Consider the following 19,204-nt stretch of genomic DNA (forward strand, 5'->3'; position numbering starts at 1 on the left):
TTTGGATCATTGCTCCTCTGTTAAATTCAGGCACTCCTGAACTCACGAGCTGACAGATAAATATAGACGCCATTGAGCTTAACAATTTTCAGGTAGAGATCATGATTACATTAATTATAACAAAAGCTTGTGCTCCTGAAGCTGCAAAGCAACCCACACCATCATACTTGCACCCCCATGTCCAACTGCTGCAATGTTCTTTTATTGAAAGTCTGTTTAACTAAAGTTGAAACGGGTTTCACACTTTCCAGAAAGTTACTCTTTTGACGTTTTGTCAAAAGGTTTTGAGAACAATTCAGATGTTTTTTTGTCAAATGTGAGGCGAGTCGTTGTGTTTCTGTTTACTCCCTAAACCTAAACTCTCTTTCTCTTTGATGAATTGTGAGCTTTGACCTTTACTGCGTTAAGTGAGTTTTGCACTTCTTTACTATGTTGTTCTGCTTTATTTATGATCTCCTACATGTGTCCTTGATTTTTTTGTCGTTCACAAGGTTCAGATAAAGTTTTTCAATATTCCATGTTTTCTCCATGTGGGAATTTTAGCCCTTACCTGCAGTCTCCAAGTCCTACAAATGTGTTTCTCAGACTAATCATCATCCCTGATTTTGCTTCTTTCCTTTCCCTTTGAATTTATTTAGATGGTAACATGATGAGGTTTTTTTGGAGCTCTTCAATATCTTCCATTCTGTCAGAAAGTTTCTTTTTCAGTGATTTAACCCTTGTGCTATCCTATGGGGTCAAGATGACCATTGACGTGTTCTCCCTACCATGACAAAGGTGGATAAAGGTGGAGAGGATTTCATGTTATCTATGGACACCAGTGAAGATCACAAATTATTGAAGAAAAAAGTTCAGCGCACTGTCTAGTGGGTCTAGATGACCCAACTCCCATGTCAAAGTGCCTAGGATAGCACAAGGGTTAATAGGAACATGTTTGGCCAGTCATCCTGTTTTGTGGTGTGAAGAGATGCACAACTTCCTTTGTAACCGGTTGAATTCTTTCTCAAAATTGGTTTTGCTCTTAAAAACGTTAAAACCAAAAACTGATAAACTTAATTTTGAGTTAAGTCATTTTTGTTCATTTGGACAATGTTTTTGAGGATTAAAAAAATGTAATTTGAAAAATAATAATAAAAAAGGATTTAAAGGGAAGAATCGCATTTTAACAGCAATGTAAACATCATATTTCATCCTATTTCTATCCCAAAAAAAGTAGAGCTAAAAAAAGATATAAGAGGTATAAACTGGAGTTTAGCGATAAATACTCAGAGGAATCGTCTTTCGCTGAACTCACAGTTTAACATTTGCTTGTATAAACTCAACAAAACAACGAGAGATTTCAAGCCTTGTTGTCAGTTGTAGCAGTGGTGAGTCCCGCTCTGAGAAGGTGCCTCAGTGCAGCGAAGCAGAAGAGGAATTCTTCTTCTGCAATTACTGAACAACAGGGTACAAAAAAAAAAAAAAAAATGACTGGAGCTGGAATGGTGAAGGAAGGGAACCACAGAGTCACAGCCAAATGCATTTTCATGTCTCTGTTTACTTCATTCTAAAAGAAATACAGGAGGGTACGCGGTAAATGAGATAATACACAACAAGGAGGAGGTCGTAATTAGACTGAGGATTGGTAGATAATTGCAACAAACAGGGGTTTCTTAGTACAGAAGACGCAGAACAGTACATCCTTCAGAGTCAAAGCTACAAGGACTCTGTCACACAACGTCATGTTTGCACTTAAAGAAAAAGAACATTTCCTCAATCAAGGCTACACGCAAACAGGCACAGAGCTTCTGACAGACAGTGGCATTTACAGACATGATGTGTTTGTTGTTTCAGAAGTGGTACGGCAGCATCATATTCCTTTCCAGGAATCCAAACTTGGAAAAGGCACATGGAACTGCTGGCAGAGGTGCTGTGGACACATCCTCACAGGGGATGTGGTCAGATACGTATGTACATATACACAGATACGTGTTATAAGGCACTGTAGTAAAACATTATGCTTGTAGTACATAAAAAAAGAACAGGAAAGGTGGTATTTACACCCAGGAATTTTAACATGTTATAGAAAACATACCCTGAATGACTGTCTCACCAAAAGTCAACAACACAGACAAGGAGATTATTTCTTTTAACCCCCAAACACTCTTCAACACCCAAGAAAACTACTAAGAAACACATTCTTGTCTGTTTTGAATTCCTCAGTGAGAGGGTTTTGTCTGTTGACAGAAACCTAAACCATGGTAAGGCCAGAAGACTCTCCCAAACTACAAGTACTGCTCCCTTTTCTCTGGTGGGGTACTTTTTACATTTGGTCTGCAATTCAAAAGGGAAAAAAAAAGATATTTCAGTCAGAGTACAGTCACAGCAGTCAAAATAAACCAAAGGACACATATATCACAGCCAGAAGTTGTAGGGTAGGGTCCAAATTATGTTGCCTTAATGCTAACTTGAAAAAAAAATAAGATTTCTTATAAAGTCTGTTTACAGAAAAGGTTCAGATGGTGGGGAAATTGGGAACACAGTACACCTTGGGTCCTACTGGAATTTTGGTGGGTGATATTGAAAAAGACTGCAATACAAGGAAGTCCAAAATTTGAATTAAAAAAAAGGGGAAGTCAGTGGATGGACAGTTGAACAATCCTCGATAAAAAGCAGGGGCTGATCAGTCAGGGAAACTAGTTTCACTCAACAACTCTGCCCTGAATTAGAGGAGAGAAGAAGAGAACCAGAGAAAAACAGAATGAGAAGACACGAGGGGGAGGAGGCATCACAAGATCAAGAGACATTCCCCAGGGTTATCACGTCCAGAGACAAGAGTTAGTACAAGTTCAGAGGCACGGGAGGGGTTAAAAGTCAGTTGACCAGGAGTCTATTGCCTAAAAAGGTTTAGTGCAAACAATGACAGACATCCCAGAGTTTCATCCATGCCTACCGCACCACGACCAGCAACTAATCTGGGTCACTGCAGGAGAAGTACGGAATGTCAGGTTTAAATGTAGGTCAGGAAGTCGTAATAAATGCTCGTTCAAATGACTTAATTGGGTTAGATTCCAATCTAAAAGTTGACTGTTAACAATTTCCACTGTCATTAAAATGTATTGGTGTTTGGCAGAGCAACAGAATCTGAGACATTGACGCGTAAGCATTGGCCTGAGTGACCCCTCCCATGTCACATTCCAAACAGGAAGTACCTGCCGGCTCCTAAAATTGAGAAATAAACTGCTGTCAAATATTTATGTCTGCTACCTTTTTAACATGTTCTTGCTAATCCTAATTTTTTTCTTAACATTTGTTTTGTAGTTGAAGTTATAAACTGGCCAATCAGATGCCTCATTAGGATTATGTGGTCTCACTTTGAATATTCCAAATGTTTGACAGATTCTCCCAAGCCTGGTTTCAGTGGTAGGGGTGTGGCTTTCTAACAAGCTCATTCCTGATTGGTGAGAGTGGCTGCCAAAGAAATGTTGATTCAGACCAACATGGACCAATCCCTGCTTCCGGATGAGGCCTGGTTCCAAACATGACACTGCAGAAAAACTGCATCTTGGCGTAATTTCTTTGGAGCTGGAAGTAAGCCATTTTCTAGGGATGATGTCACACTCACTCTGTCAGTTCTCACTGTTTCAACTCATTTATTTGACAGAACAAGCATGTGCAACAGTTACCCCACTCTTTGCTAATTGAAAATGTGTTCAGACCAGGACAAGTGGCAGCGGTTAAGACACATTCTGTCATTCGGTCTTTTTTATCTCAATCATCTAAATTTGCATGAATCTGACGAGGCAGACAGAAAGGCGATCGGTCGGCATTGGGAGCAACAGCACCTTTCCAATGTGTCTGGTATTACTTTTCATTCAAAAGTTTGCTTAGCCTGTTGATAAAGCCCAGAAGAAAGTAGGCACAACTTTTTTCAAAAGTCTGAGATATATTTGTGCAATACAGCTTATTAAGAGAAATAAAATGTTGTATTATTTGACCTTTGAAGACCTACTATTTTACAAAGGCACCTTAGTACATTTGCTTCTTCAGTGCCTAAAAGGTTAAAAGTGTGCAAGAAAATTCCTGTAAGCTTGTAGCACTTCCCAGTCTGAGCATAACAGGGCACTTCAACAACAAGTATCTTCCAAGAAGAGAGGAAACGGTCCAACTGGGCACCATTCTGAGAAAAGTTAAAGACTTTGTTATCTGGAACAGTGATGGCTCTTTTCAAAACACAAAGCAAATGGATGTGAGGCCATCAAGAGGGGAACTCAAGAGCCAATTTGACTCTCCAGAGTGGGGGCTAGCTGCAGGTATCCATTCTACTTCGTCTGCCCGGATTTATCAGTAGTTTGCAATCAAGAGATTAACAGAGTAGCTTATAACTCACTGTGTGATCGATGCTTAATGGCAGAACTCTATGAGACAAGTTGGAATTGTTTTTGGCACACACACAGTTGTGAATTGGGTTTGAATACAAAGCTGGATTATTGCGTTAGTAAATGAAGTGTGATGGCATGTGGTGAAGACGAGTTTCCATCTGTCTTAACAACAGGGATAACCAACAGTGCACAAACTCATTAGAGGTGTGTGACAATGTACCTCCACTCCTGCAGTTCAGGTTGTGTCTCCAAGTGAAGCTCTAATTGAGTAATTTTAGACAGAAAAAGAAAAAAACTGTTTCTGAACTGTTGAAACACAAATCAGCATGAATCAAAGTCCTGCACTTGCAGAAAATATTAAGAAGCTGCATTTATGCTACAAATCTTTATAAATTACGTAATTAGTTGAGTAGGGTATTTTACGCACTATAAGGGGCACCTAAAAACCTTAATATTTTTCATAAGTTAGTGTGTCTTATAATCTGGACCACCTCATATATGGATTAATTCTGGTTGGATTCATTTATTTCAAAGGAATTTAGAGAGATACACGGTGCTCTGTCAAAATGTTTGGTTGGGTGTGGCCACGGCAGCGCTGTCAAAGGTTAGGAGCTGGCACAGTCACAGTAATGTTTGTTTTAGGTTTTTTTCCTGTGTTGCAAACAAGGTTGAGAGTTACAGGTACTGTGAATAGGCTAAAGTGGCTACCACTTCCAACATGGCTAAAGTGTAGTGTGTGTATAAAAACGTTGATGGTTTATTAAAAAAAATACATTTAAGAATTTTTATTTCGCAAAACTTGATTAAACACAATGACTTGTGGTCTATAGTCACCAAGTGAGCATCGATCCACAGTGGGGGTTTTTAACAAGACTTCTAGGAAATTTCTTGGGCACTCAGTTTTGGATTTGTAGATTTGGACAGCGCGACAAAATGGCGAATGCACTATATAGAGCACTATGCAGTGAGTAGTAAGGGAATACGGCCCTGGAGGAACTGTAAACTCAGTTAAAGTCTGACTTTCTAACAGTCTTATCTCTGACTCCTCTTTTTCTCTATTATTGTGCTCTAAATATTTAAATATATTGAAAAAAGACGATTTATTGATTTGTGCCTTATAATATGGTGCGCCCTTTAGTGCGGAAAATACAGTATAAAGGTGGAAAAATTAATGTCCCCCTGTTTACAGCACTGTGGTTTATCCATCGATGAAGATTATCATTCATCCTGTGTCCACATTCATCATGTGGTTTGTCTACTTTTACACAATCTGACTGCACCAGTGGAGTGTGAATGCATGAGGAGAAAAAACACCAAAGCAGCTCCAACCAGGAAGCATAGGACATGCTGGTGAGGTTTTGCAGTGCTGGATATTTAAGCTCCAAACCCAGATCTCTGGTGTCCTACACTTTTGTCATATCGTTCTTGCGAGAAATACTTGTTTTTAAATGTACGCTTTTTTTTAAAGTTAAATAAATTTTCACTAAATCATACACGAATGGTTTCTATCTACTGCAAAAGCTTATATCAGTAACAAAAAAGTGTGTTTTGTTTTTTTTACTTTGCAACACTTGCACCGATGTTTCTGCATTTGATTGCCAGATGATTGCGTGCATAGCAGTCTTTTTAGTGTCTTATCAAGGGTTGGTGTCAAGCGTGTCCTCAGCTCTCTGTTTGGGGTGACTGCTGGAAGTAGGGGCGGGGTTTACACGTACTCCCTGGCTGTGGAAGGCTGTGATTGGCGGTAGTATTGCTGCCCTCGTATGTCCTCTTTGGAGCAGGAGCAGCACAGCAAGGAGCCGCCCAGGACGGTCAGACTGGCAGCTGCCCATCCCACAAACAAGGCCGAGCCAAACTCATACCTGCGTGGAAAACAGCTGTGTCAGGAGTGCAGGTTTTACCCAACACACTTTTAGCTTTCAGGTTAAAACTGTTTTCAAAAGGATTCTGGCTCATCAGAAAAACTTTAAAGCTTTTCAGATCTCACATTTTTTCTGGCTTAATATGGCTTTTCAACCTTTAAGGAAGATTTCATCAAGATCATATTAAAGCAAGAAGTTCCATACACTTGGACAAATCCTTAGATCAAAAATGCACAGATTTTGTTTATTCATTCATTTATTTTCTTTCGTTTGTTCCCTTTCGGGGTCACGGGGCTGCCGGAGCTTAGCCCGGTCACTTATGGGCGAAGGCTGGGGACACCTTGAACAGGTCGCCAGTCTGTCGCAGGATTTTGCTTATAGTTTTTAGCAAAGCATAATCATGGACTGGGTGAAAAATCTACAATCATGACTTTGTCAACTCCAACGTTTTACAGAAACAGGAGTCAACTTGTAGAATGAGGGTACAATGTTGTTTTGAATGATTTGATTTGGTTTATTGATTTGTTTCAAGCATTAAAAGTAATGGAATGATAAAATGACAAAAAACTGATTTACCAAGCCTATTTCAGATAGTAAAACTTTGATCAGAAAATCAAAATAAAAGAAGATGATGCCATATTCTTAACTGTATAATTACTCTTAATCAAAATAAACATATTGCAGTTTTGCATATAGTACGCACAAAAATCCCATGAGATTCATTAAATACTCTGATTATCAGATAAAGTCAAATTGAGTTTGATTAGCTGTATTAAAGGGAGTTGGAAGAAACAAACGTATATACGGTAGTCCCACTCCTATAGTGTTTTCCTCAGCATACAGTAAATAATCAGGGTGGTGCAATTCTTCATTTAAGTTCTCAGAGTGTTTTTTTCTGGTGATGGAGGACATTTATAAAGAAAATTCTTCCTTTACTCAAATAAATGTAAACCACTAGCCGATGAAACAAATGCTGTTGGAAAAAGAGTATATTTTAATGACGCAAAGACAATGGGTGGGCAACAAGCTCCATGCTTGGAGCTCTAGACAACAGGGAGGGAAAGGGGGGGAGGGGTTGCTTTACACCAGTTGTCCCACCCACAACTCTGAGGTGAATATCTAATGATCACCTGCTGCTCTGGAGAAACTATGTCTTTAAAAATGACAGGTTTTTTTTTTTTTTGTTCTCTTGGATAAAAAAAGCACAATCATATCAAAAAGACCACTGGGAACGCTTTAAAATACATCAATAGATGATTGGAGTGTGTTTCTAAAATTATCCAATTAAAAAATCAGATTTTACTTGCTGAAGAAGAAAAAAAATCAAAACCTAAAAATATCCAAGCAAATGTTAAAATGATGAATGAACTTTCAAACAAAGAGCCCACTCAAAAATTTTTTTTATTTTTTTTTAGGCAACACCTTGCTCATGGGTAATTCCTTGATTAAGAAAGCAAAGAAAAGACCACATACTTAGCGTTGAGTGGCGTGTTTGGGTTGAAGAACTGATAGGACACCTGAGTGGCATACCAGGACACAGACACCAGCGTGCAAAGACCTGTGGAAGCACAGCATTAGGCCTTGTTTATCACGCCTGCAGATATTTACTGTAACCAAATTGTAGTTAGATCATCTTCTCCTCCAAGAATTTGGTTTATGACCGAGGTTAAATGCCCAAATGACCACATCCTGTTTACAGAACATCGGTTTCAGGCTGTAGAAACTGGCCCCTCCTGCTTAATTACCCAAATAAAGAACATTCAGTTTGTACGTTTTGATGGTAAAAAAAACCCCAAAAAAATAGACCAGGAATTCCACCTGCAAGAAGGAAAAGCGCCCCTCCAGTCACAGCGATGCGGGTCTTGGTGGACGGGTTGTTGTCTCCCACCTTGGTGCACTTCATCCCCACAACACTGACGATGATGCCGATGAAGCCCAGCAGCACCGACACCACCATGAGAGCCCGACACGTTTGGATGTGGTCTAGATTCAGAAGAGGAAAGGAGGTGAAAACCACAAGGGAAAATGCAGAAAGATTCAATGGAGGATAAGAAAAACAGAGAGGACAGTGGGAAGGAGGGAAGAAAGCAAACATGCTTTTAGCACTCAACTTGCAGTCACACATAATGATTCCAGACACTGAAGCAATAATTACAGAAGAACGCTGATGCTTAGTAAGACTGACGAAAGACCGCATGCATTTTGACTCAACCAGAAGGGGACACTTTAAGTTTTTTTTTCATTTTCCAGAGGAGTTTATCTGGGTCAACTTCTGGGTCCTTGAGTGACACTTCACATCTAATAGCTCTGTGGTTTCGCATTCATGGAATCCCAAGCAAAGCTCGCACAGGCCTCCGTGCGCACATAGCTCAGTGGGAGGAACATATTTAATCATAATCACACACACCCATTTAAACTTGCAAGTGCACAATGCGTGCACACATGCAGTGACAGTGGGTGGAACACAAAGCGCCTGTAGGAGGTCCTGGTTTACATGTTTCACACAGAGGATTTAGTGTGGCTTTCCTACAAAGACAACTTGTTGTTAAGGGGCCGTCTCCTCAGCAGTCAGGCTTTACTGCTGCTCACAAGCATAAGTGGAACAAAAGTGAAGGTTAATGAGCTGTCCAAATGAGAACAGGGTATAGCATCAGACGATCTAGGCAGCCTTGCTTAATGATTTCATTCAGACTTCAGGAAAAATTGCATTATTTTACCTTTTAACAAAAACTTTCTGTAATTTTGAACTTGCACGGAGAAAATTTCAAAATAAAAGATCACAATTGGTTTAAAGATCTGTTTTGTGTTTATTTTATTTTTATTTTATTTTACTTGAGTAACAACCTATTTATTATATTTTTTTATCTTCACATTTTTTAAGTTGCACATTTCTTCCTCAAAACAGTCAGAGTCTTTGCTTGAGACTGAAATCCTAAACTGCTCTCATTTTAGTTTTAGAAGTCAGAAAACATCATAAAAATGAGACCAGTTTACAACACTTTGATATTGCAGGTGTTGACTATTTAGTTATACATGTTTGCCAACAGTCCAGAACCCATTGATAGGCGAAATCAACATTACTATAAATATAAATTATTTTAATTGCAAACTTTGGCTTTAAAATACCCTTTTTTCTAGTTTTTTGACTCAAGCAAGTCACTAGAGCTGTCTGACGAGCCAAACGTGGGACTGATTTGAGATAATTTTTGAGACAGAAAGAAAGTGAGAAAGGGTCCAGGTGGAAATCATCTTAAAGTTGTGTATTGCGTCTCACAATTTTGTGTCAACATCAAATTATGACGACAGCTCAGAGGGACATCAGGGTCTTTATGCCCATCTTGTGTTTGTTAAAAACATTGTGGGGTGGATTTGGTCAACAATATTTCATCAATTCTTTTTTTTTTCAGCTGATCTTTTTTTCAGACAAGTGTTACTGCTTGTGGTTTGCTCAAATTTATTCAGATGTTTGTCGGATAGTGCTGTGTAACTTTCAATAATACTTGATACTTGATCGTATTTGGCTTCTGATTCATTAAAGTCAGAGTTTAAACGAATGAATTTCATCAAAACAACACAGACAATAGATTCATGTTCAAAGAAATGGCTTAAAAAATAGTGGTTGAGCAACAGCCTGAATAAAAAGTCAATGCCATCGTTTCTTTCTGTGACAAAAGCACACACAGCATCATTCGTGCTGCATCAATGAAGCTGCTTTTCAGAAGCTGATCTGAGGCGATTTATGACTTATGAATGATCTTTGAAGTCTGATTCATGGCTGCTCAGCTACTTTTGATGGTTGGTCTCTAACAGAGAGAGGTTTGAGTTTTTTCTATGTTGTTGTTTTTCATCTAATGGAAATCTATGTTTTATTTGGAGGTCATTTGGGGGTCTCTGCTAAAGGACTGCACTGCGGTCATGCTTTGATGAAGCACTTGGGGCCTTTGGGTTGTAGGGGAGGTGGCAGCAGGCAGGCTCACCCATCAGCCCCTCTCTCATTCTGCAGCTAAGCCTGGCAGTGCCAGCCACATGCTTTCATTCACACTCTGTGTGCCTGCTTGTGTGTTAAATCACTCTAAAGTCCTATTGTGAGGTCATCTGTTACTCCTCAGATTTACCACCCACACTGGACCCATTACAACAAAAATCAACAATTGCATTACTATTTATATAGTCCCCTTTCTGTCAGCATCACCCCAAATCTCTTAAAAACCTAAAAGATGAAAGAAAATCTGTCTTACTTTTTTCTTTTTTTCCAGTGCATGAAATAATTGCTGTCACACTGGTTTGCAAAGCAATTTGACGAAGATTCGAAATCATCAGGTGGGCTTCCCAAACGGTCGCTTATGTAGTTTGACCATTTGCTTCTCGGGGTGTCTCTTGTTCATGACTAAAGACACCACTGACTGATTTGATTAAGGTTAGATTGTTCAACCATTTTGATATATGATCGACTTATTATACAAAAAGATCATGTATTTGACGGAACAGCTACTCTCTAGTGTTTCCTTGCAAGATAACATGTACTGGAGGGTGTTTCTTATTGGGAAAACATCATGGGTAGGGAGACATTGGAAATCGGGCTTCAAAACACATAGTGGTCATCCTCAAAGTGGCTGAGCTCTTAGCTAATGTCAGGCTTTTATTTTTGTGGCAAACTGGAAATTTTTGTGGTATGGCTCATTTTCTTGATCCATATTAGAGTGAAGGAATTACATTTTTTAGGTCAAATTGAAATTTACAAGCCTAAATCTATCATAATTTTCTTTTTGCTTAAACTGTGTAAACTAAGAACTTGGTTAAGTTTCCTAAACTCTATGGTGGTTGGAAAAAGGTGAAAACAAAGTGGGACTGGTGTTTAACTCTTAAAATAGTTTGAGTTATAAGAATTACACCTTACTTATGCTTGAAAACACCACAAACAGATTACCCCTTCTCACTGACTGAACAGATTTATCACCCAAAGGGGAAAAAAATGTACGCTTTCACTCAACAAATACCCCAAACTGCTCCTCTTCCAGAGCACAAAGTGACTGGGTGTGACAACAGATGCCACAGAGCTGTCCTTTCAGCACCCTCTTGCCGCTCTACTCCCACAACAAATAACTTTTTTTTTTCTCGCCTGTCCTCTACACTGACTATCATTTTCTGCTTGAGCAAAAGCTTCAATAAAGCGCACAAAGTCTGCACAGTCTGCTGAACAATTACACCCACCATCACATGCTGCTCCTGCTGCGAACGCATCCAAGGGAGATGAGCTGCTAGACAACTCTGACTGATGGATTAAACCAAAGTTCAATTCAGATTAAGGTGCATGACATGATCTGTTGGGAGGGGGCTGGAGGGTACACCTGTCTGTTGTTTTCAATCACAGGGTGTGTTCCAAAACAAGTGGAACAATGCGTGCATAAGACGGAGTGCATTCTGGGAATATCTCTGCTGTTGGGCTCAACACTGCCCTTTTCTTCTCCTGACACCCTCTATTCATGCCCAAAGACAATACGCTGTTCTTACATGACTGGAATGAACCAAAGGAGATGGGACATCAGCTTGGAGGGCGCCCCTGTTGCCCTTATTGAAAATGTGTTAAATCAAATGTTAGAAAAAAGGCAGACTGCATACTAAACCACAGAGAAAACAATGTTTATTTTCTGAAATTGTTATATGGCAAAGCTCTCCCATGCACAGTCTTTCATTAGGATCTCTAATGGGATGATTGAAGCAGACAGCAGATGGATGGATTCATATAATCTGTGTGCCATTAATTATGAGCCACTGCTTACAGATCGGAGATGACAGGAAGCTCATATTCACAGCTGATTTACGTCTGAACTCACATTCCTCGCCCGCTGGCATTTCTCACACATTACACGAATAGAAGTTCATTAAAGATCCATAATTTCTAGTGAGATTTACAGCTTGGGAACTTTTGCATCTCAGAGATGATCTGGAATTCAGTTACAAATGACTACATTAAAGGAACAGGTTTACAGAAACTGCGATTTCCACACTTCTGAGGAAATACTCAAAAGCAATGTAAAATATGTGCAACAGGGAGAAGAAAAGTTTAAATAATTACAAAAATAAAAATGTTTATGTCATTTGTGGCAGAACTGCTAATGACTACAGAATCAAACATGGTAATATAGAAAAATGTTTCACTTTATGTGATCTAGAATAGAGAAATCTATATAAACTGTGACTTTCTATGTGCTTGAAGAATTGAAAAATTGATCTCAAAGTTAAACATTGTTTGACCTGCAGTAGTGTTTTCTGCCTTTTTTCTAAGTATGTTGGTCCAATTTTTTCCAACATGAGACTGAATCTGCATTGTAGGGCCAAGTGATCGAGACGAGTGTCCATATCTAGCAAACATTACCATGTTGATGCTGGAAAGACAGCTCTGTGATCTAACAGGTTACCGTATTTTCCGGACTATAAGTCGCACCGGAGTATAAGTCGCACCAGCCCAAAAATGCATTATAAAGTAGAAAAAAACACAGATAAGTCGCACTGGACTATAAGTCGCATTTTAACTTTCACAACCTTATATGACAAAATCATAGCAGACTGTTTATCTAATAATTTCACAGTAATTTTTTCTCAAACTTATTTATTTATTCTTTTCATGAAGCATCATTGGCTAACTAATACTCTGTTTTCATCCTGTATTTGTAGAAACAGTTTTCACTTTTATTGCATTTCTGAATCTATGAAATCATTGGAAAATAGAATATTATGTTGTTAGCCTTCAAGATCTTACTGTAAAAAAAAGTTTGCTGATTCTCTGAGTCACTTAACATCCTCTTAACACTTAACATACCTCAAACATCAAATTGACCCAGAAACATCATCTCTGTTCCTCACAAATGAACATAACAGGAGGGTTAACAATGTATTTATTTCAATTTATTTCTAATATAAGTCGCTGCGGAGTATAAGTCGCACCCCTTGCCAAACTATGAAAAAAAGTGCGACTTATAGTCCGGAAAATACGGTAAATAGAAAAAATAAGCACCTTGCCAAGCTTTTAGCGGGAAATAAAGATCATAAATGCAAGCACAAAACTTGAGAAGTCCAGGTGAGACGATTCCTCCAGGCCTAGACTGAGGACAGTCTTCCTTTTAAATATTTTCCCAAAGAAATCATTAAAAGATATGGCAAAATGTGGAAAAGTCAAGAACATAAAAAATATATTCAAATTTGCAAACGCACAAAAAAACTCTTTATATATAAAAACATAGAATTCCATCTGTCATTTTTGCAGAAATTTCGAACCACAATGTTAATATAGGCTTTTAGATGTGTCTGTTTTTGTGGTCCTCATTGTTAATTTATTCTATCATGAATAGAATTTATTAAAATAAATCTCAAAGTACAATTCAAAAAAACAGAGAGCAAACACATAGAATTCAGTGTGAGGACAAAAGTTACAACACAGCAGGGTTTGGCGGGACCCAGCTTATACTCACAGTCCAGCGAGAGCATGGAGTCGAAGATCTTGCACTGCACCTGCCCTGTGCTCTGCGAGGCACAGCTCATCCACAGCCCCTCGTACAGTCCCACAGCTGTGATGATGGCATCCCCGGCATAGGACGACTGCTTCCACTGAGGCAAGACTGTGGTGGAGATGATCCCAATCCAGCCTCCTAATGCCAGAAAGTAACCCAACAACTGAAGACCTGAGTTGGCCATTTTATTATTTACCTCTTTTCCTGATCTGACTCTTTATCTTGTTTAATTTCGGTAAAAGTGTTGCCCCCACTTGGAACAGTCTTTTTGGGCACACCTTTTTTATTGATTTTAACTGATTCCTTTGCTATTTTGTCCCTCTCAGCATCTCCTTATCTTTAACAAACATCAGAGTTGAGTGCGTTTCTCTTGACGTCCTGAGCTTCTCTTCAGGATAACTTCCTCAAGGCTGCCTGGTCTGGTTCTTTTGTTCCTCCTGGGATCAGTCAAAGTAAAAGAAAGAGTTTCTGCTGGTCACTGATGGAGCTCATCAAGCATCGCGGCTGGACTGCTTCACCCTCTGCATGGTGTCCTCCTATTCCTTCCTGACTTATTTTCCCCCTCGCTACAACCTTTCCATCTGCTCCAACCTCGAGTAGCTCTGTGAGGGACAGCAGAAATAAAAAGTAAAAAGAACAAAAAAGGAGCTTGTGAACTCAACAGGCTGACCATGAAGGGATGGGGAAAAGGGCTGTTTTGTGATTGGACTCTGTTGTGTGAGTGGAACGCCCCCTGGGAGGGGAGAGGGTGGGCTTTTTTCAATCTGAGAGAGAGAACAGAAAAAACAAAAGATGAAAAAAAGTTACAATTAAGCTATCTTGCAGGGCGGCTCCCACCAGGACAAAAACCCGATAAACAAATCTCCAATGAGGCGCTTTAATCAGATGTATTGATTCTTTAAATGTTTGCCATCCCCCCCGAGTTCGAGGCATGAAGGAGGTGGCGATAAAGTGCAACACATAAATCAGCATCCAAACAATGGCTCGCTTGAAAAGGACATGTCACATCCATGCAGGCTCTCAGGAAATTATGGGCCGCCAAAGCGAGCCTCCTCTCATCACCATGGTAACGTGGCCAAATGAGGAGAGAGCCAGAGAGAGTTCACCTAAAATCACATCCATAGAAGCATTTACAGAGCCACACTCCAGCCTTTTCTGTCCGTGGAAGTGCAGAAGCCCGTTTTCCCACAGTTCCTAACCACGTCGGCCCCGCTTCAGCTCGCCTCATTAAATTAACTCCAGACTAACTTAATATTTCTATTCTACCAATTAGACCACCGGCACACTTGCTCTCGGAGACATGGACGTTTACTCACATCTGTACGAGACATGTCTCACCCACACCCTGCATGCACTCCTCTTCACGCACAGCAGACGTGCCCCTCTGTCTGCACTCTTACAGAAGTCTCCATCTGTGCTCCAATCCCTCTAAAACTCGTCTTTGCATTTTTCCCATCCCTTCTTTCATCTCACACCACCTAAGCCCTGAAAATTTTCAACCACATGATCACAAATCCCAACAACAAACATCTGTATGTCCTGCTGTGACAGTCCTCAAAGCCTTTTTTATTCAAACGCCACTCAAGATATTTGTGTTTGTGCAACAATGACTGTTTCATAAAAGTCTTGACACATAAGACGGGGCGGGCTCCAGAACTTGAATGTCAGCTGAGGTTGAAAAGTAAAGGGAGATGAAAGAGAAGTAAAAGTGAAAGTTCATGGGTCGATGGTGGTGGAGTGGGGGCTTGTGTGGCGCCCTTGTGATTTTGAATTAACGACATACAGCAACTGACTTTTGAGAAAAGCAAAAAAGTTAATTAGAGTGTCAAGCTATGTTCCCACCAGGCATAAGACATGCTCTGAACCATGTGCTAAATGTGGGCTCTTGACCACGCGTTTAGCCCAAGATGTTCACAATTGATGAGCAGGGAGGGGCTTCTTTTCCTTTGCTACTGTTTACTAGCCCATGTTTACCACCTACAATAGGAAAAGGCTTGGTGCAAAATTTCGAAGTGGGGCAAACTTTCAAATTTTCCATTCTTTCCTGACAATTGCAGCTCTTGCATCTCATGTCACTCAAACAATTCAAAAGGTAATTCCATGATTTTTAAAGCTGTGTAATGCTCACCTTTTACACCTGTATAACGCACATGGTAGTAACATGGTGACATTTCAGAGCTGTCATATTAAATGTTAATTTATCTATTTTAGCTAATTTTTGGCTTTTTTTTTTACAAGATTTAATGATCCATCTATCCATTTTTTCTGCTTGTCTGGGACCAGCTCACAAGACCAACAGTTTAAGCTAGAATGCCCAGACTTTCCTCTCCTCGTACACTTAACTGCTCCAGGGAACCCCCAGGTTTTTCCAGACCAGCCAAAAGACCAAAAGCCAAAAGTCTTTCCAGCATGTCCTAGGTCCTCCCTGGGGTCTCAGACAGATGGGACACGCCTGGAACACCTTCCCAGGGGAGCATTCAGGAGGAATCCAAACCAGAAGCCTAAGCCTCATTAGCTGTTTCCTCTTGATGTGGAGAAGCAGCAGCTCTACTGCAAGCCCTTATCTCAAAGGGAGCGCCCAGCCATTCTGCACTGGAAACTCATTTTGCCAGTTTGTGGCCAGGATCTCATTCTTTCAGTCCTGACCCAGAGCAAATGATCCTAGGTGAGAAGTTGAACAATGATTGACAGGTAAATTGAGACCATTGCTGTCTGGGTCAGCTCCATCTTCACCAACGACTGCATGACAGCAGACTCCACACCAATGCACCAGTCAATCCCACACTCCAATTTTTGCTTACTTCTTAACAAGGCCCAAGACACTTAAACTTCTACACCTGGGACAAAAGCTCTCCCCCACCCATAGAAGACATACTACCTATTCCAGTGAAAGACTATGGCCTCACACCCTCATCCCAGTTGCTTCATACTCAGCTGTGAGCCACCCCAACACAAACTGGAGGTCCTATCTTGATGAAGCCAACAGGACAACTTCATCTACAAAAAGCAGAGCGGGGATTCCCAGACCCCTCCAGCCCCTGGCTACACCAAGAATGTCTTGTGACTATGAACAGAACCGATAATAGAGGGCAGTACCTTCGGAGTCCAACATGCGTTTGGGAACAACATACAGTTGAAAATGTGGACTAAACTTCTGCTTTGATCACAACGAAGCGTACCAGACAGCCTCCACGTCTTCCATAGGAAACCATGGGAAGACAGTTGAATGCCTTCTCCAAATCCACAAAAGAATATGGACTGAATGAAAGAAGTCACACAAAAATTCCAATACTCTGGCACGTCGAGGAAGTTCACTGCTCCCTGACCAGGATGGAAACTGCACTGTTGTTCCTGAATCCAAAGTTTGATTATTTGCTTGACGCGATTCAGTCTGCCTGCCATGCCATCCTGCAGACACACGTCAAGCAAGACAACACAACACAACGTCTCAGGGAAGACCTCATCTACCCCAATCACCAAGACGGCCCTTTTCAGTCTCTTCTTACTCAAAAAAAAGTGTGTAACAGGGTTGAGGAGATCCTCAAAATATTCCTTCCACCATCCACCAATAACCCCAGTCTAAGTCAAAAGCCCCCCACTCGTACTGAAAAGGGTGATGACAGGAAACTGCTCTCCCCTCCTGCTATGCCTGACATTTGTCACTTTCTGAATTTCCCAACTCTCTCCATTGCCTTACTGAACTCCTCCTTGGTATCCACCACTGCAAGGTGCCGGACAGTACCTGTCAGCTGCCCTTGGAGTCCCACATACCAGCTAGGCTCTGTTCCAGGATTGCCCCCACGACAGGCACCAGAGAATTTGTAGGAAAACGAAGATGTGCATGGATCTACTTATCTACAAGTGGATGCAACAGAATGGAGCAGAGCAGGGCTTGTACGCCAACGATTGCAGCCACTGACAGCATTTTTTTCATCTGCTTCTGATTTACAACAATTTGAGTAAATACATACTCAAATGAAATTTTATGCTTAATCTTCCCTATATGTTGCCTCAATTGTGAGAAAATGCCACAAGAACATGTTAAAACAAGATTTTTATTGGGTCTTTAATGTCTTTGTGCTCTCAGTTTGGCTCCTCGTCACAACATTACCAGTCAGTACACCCACCTCCCCCTGAGGATCAGTTTTTATCTCTTTCAAATGACTTTTCCAAACAGGAAGCCTTCAAATGCAGTCAGGAGTTTCGTACACATGCAAAGATGTCAGGCGCTTCTCAGATTAGATTGTACTGACATTCACACAGAGCAGAATCCCGCACAACAGACAGGTTGAAGAATAAAAGCAAACAGATTTTCCGTAATGTTGTTTTAGGGAAAACTGTATGCCCTTGTGGGGACACCAATATCACTCTTACATGAGTTATTGTGACAGTATTCCCACAGACTGTGTAGCGCTCAGCTATGAACTGTAATTACCCCACCCCCAGCCTTTCCTGTTAATGATTTTCACCCAGAGAGCCCACATGAGAAGGTGTGCGTCTAAATGAATGCAAATTAAGCTCAGATATGAATAATGTATGTCTGCGGCGCTGAGGAGAGCTCTTGTGGTCGAGCTCAAGTGCCCCTGAAGAGATTGCTGGCTCAACTGATTATGGGGTTGAACAGAGCAAATTTTCTTCACATTAGACAGCAGCCTCTAGTGCTGAGACTCACAAAGAAGCAGAGCTGCAAGTGTGGAAGAGATAAACAAATGAGAGTTTAGAGATTTCACCGGCTTCTGTTCTTGGTCTAATGTGTTTTGACAACTGGTCGTGAGGGTAAAAAGATATGGGAATCGTTTTTAAAAATCTTTCCTCAAAAGTCCTGAAATGACCCTTCAAAGATTGTTTTCTGACATTTCTTTTCACAACTCTCCACTTCAATGTGATTTTTTTGTCAGTTTAACTTTACAAACTGCGGAGTGGAAGATGCCCAACCTGCACCTCCTTCATCTTGATTGCGTCTCATTTGCGTCCATTGGCCCAGTGGGTGCCATGTCCCTCCAAGCCCTTTTCCCCCTCCCCAGATTTTCCAGACCCCTGCCACACTAAGCCGAGCTTAACAGTCAGCTGAGCTGATCAAAGACCTCAGCCATGTCGCTGCTAACCAGAGGCGAGAGTTCCCAACGACACGGGAGGTTTCCATCACCACAGACTTACTGTAACTAGAAACGTGGGGAACGGACCGGGGCAGATTACCGTGACGAAGTCCCTGCTCTTGTTCCCATCAACTCTCTAAACCCACCTCCTCCGTCTGCTGCTGCCCTTCAGTCATCCAGCCTCCCTTCCTCACAACTTCTCATCCTCCCTCTAATTAACCCAACTGACTCTCCTCCATTCCCTTGTTACACTTTCTTTCTTGCAGATTCAGTCGAAATAAAACATAACACTGAATTGAATGCAGGTAATGTGCCTCTCTGGGCCATGACAGGTGGTGACAAATCACAAACACGAGGGACCCGATTGCTAGAGTTTT

The 19,204-nt window shown here is 40.8% G+C and overlaps 1 protein-coding gene across 4 annotated transcripts; it reads right to left on the reverse strand.

Moving 5' to 3' along the window:
• Positions 1–1,517: 1,517 nt before the first annotated feature.
• On the reverse strand, positions 1,518–14,410 carry cldn19 (claudin 19). 4 transcript variants are annotated; one of them, XM_011475321.3, is made up of 6 exons: positions 13,693–14,410; positions 8,042–8,206; positions 7,697–7,781; positions 6,077–6,223; positions 4,582–4,621; positions 1,518–2,313 (listed from the first exon to the last, which is right to left on the reverse strand). In XM_011475321.3, exons 1-5 carry the CDS (start codon positions 13,913–13,915, stop codon positions 4,597–4,599), a joined length of 645 nt encoding a protein of 214 aa, XP_011473623.1. In that variant the 5' UTR covers positions 13,916–14,410; the 3' UTR covers positions 1,518–2,313; positions 4,582–4,596. The 4 variants fall into 4 exon arrangements, with proteins under 4 accessions (XP_011473623.1, XP_011473624.1, XP_011473622.1 ...); XM_011475322.3 differs by having other exon boundaries at positions 1,518–2,699; XM_011475320.3 differs by lacking the exon at positions 4,582–4,621.
• Between the last annotated feature and the right edge of the window lie 4,794 nt (positions 14,411–19,204).

This window comes from Oryzias latipes, chromosome 5 (assembly GCF_053564925.1).
Source record: "Oryzias latipes strain Hd-rR chromosome 5, Olatipes_Hd-rR_3.1".
NCBI classification, from domain to species: domain Eukaryota; kingdom Metazoa; phylum Chordata; class Actinopteri; order Beloniformes; family Adrianichthyidae; genus Oryzias; species Oryzias latipes.

What these genes read in the sequence shown, in the direction of transcription:
- cldn19 (XM_011475320.3), bottom strand. Translation starts at nt 13,915, where the DNA reads ATGGCCAACTCAGGTCTTCAGTTGTTGGGTTACTTTCTGGCATTAGGA. An exon ending in CTCCATGCTCTCGCTGGACT is followed by an intron (nt 8,207 to 13,692) that starts GTGAGTATAAGC and finishes TTCTGAATCTAG; the next exon opens with ACCACATCCAAACGTGTCGG. An exon ending in CAGCCTTCCACAGCCAGGGA is followed by an intron (nt 2,314 to 6,076) that starts GTACGTGTAAAC and finishes TTTGAATTGCAG; the next exon opens with ACCAAATGTAAAAAGTACCC.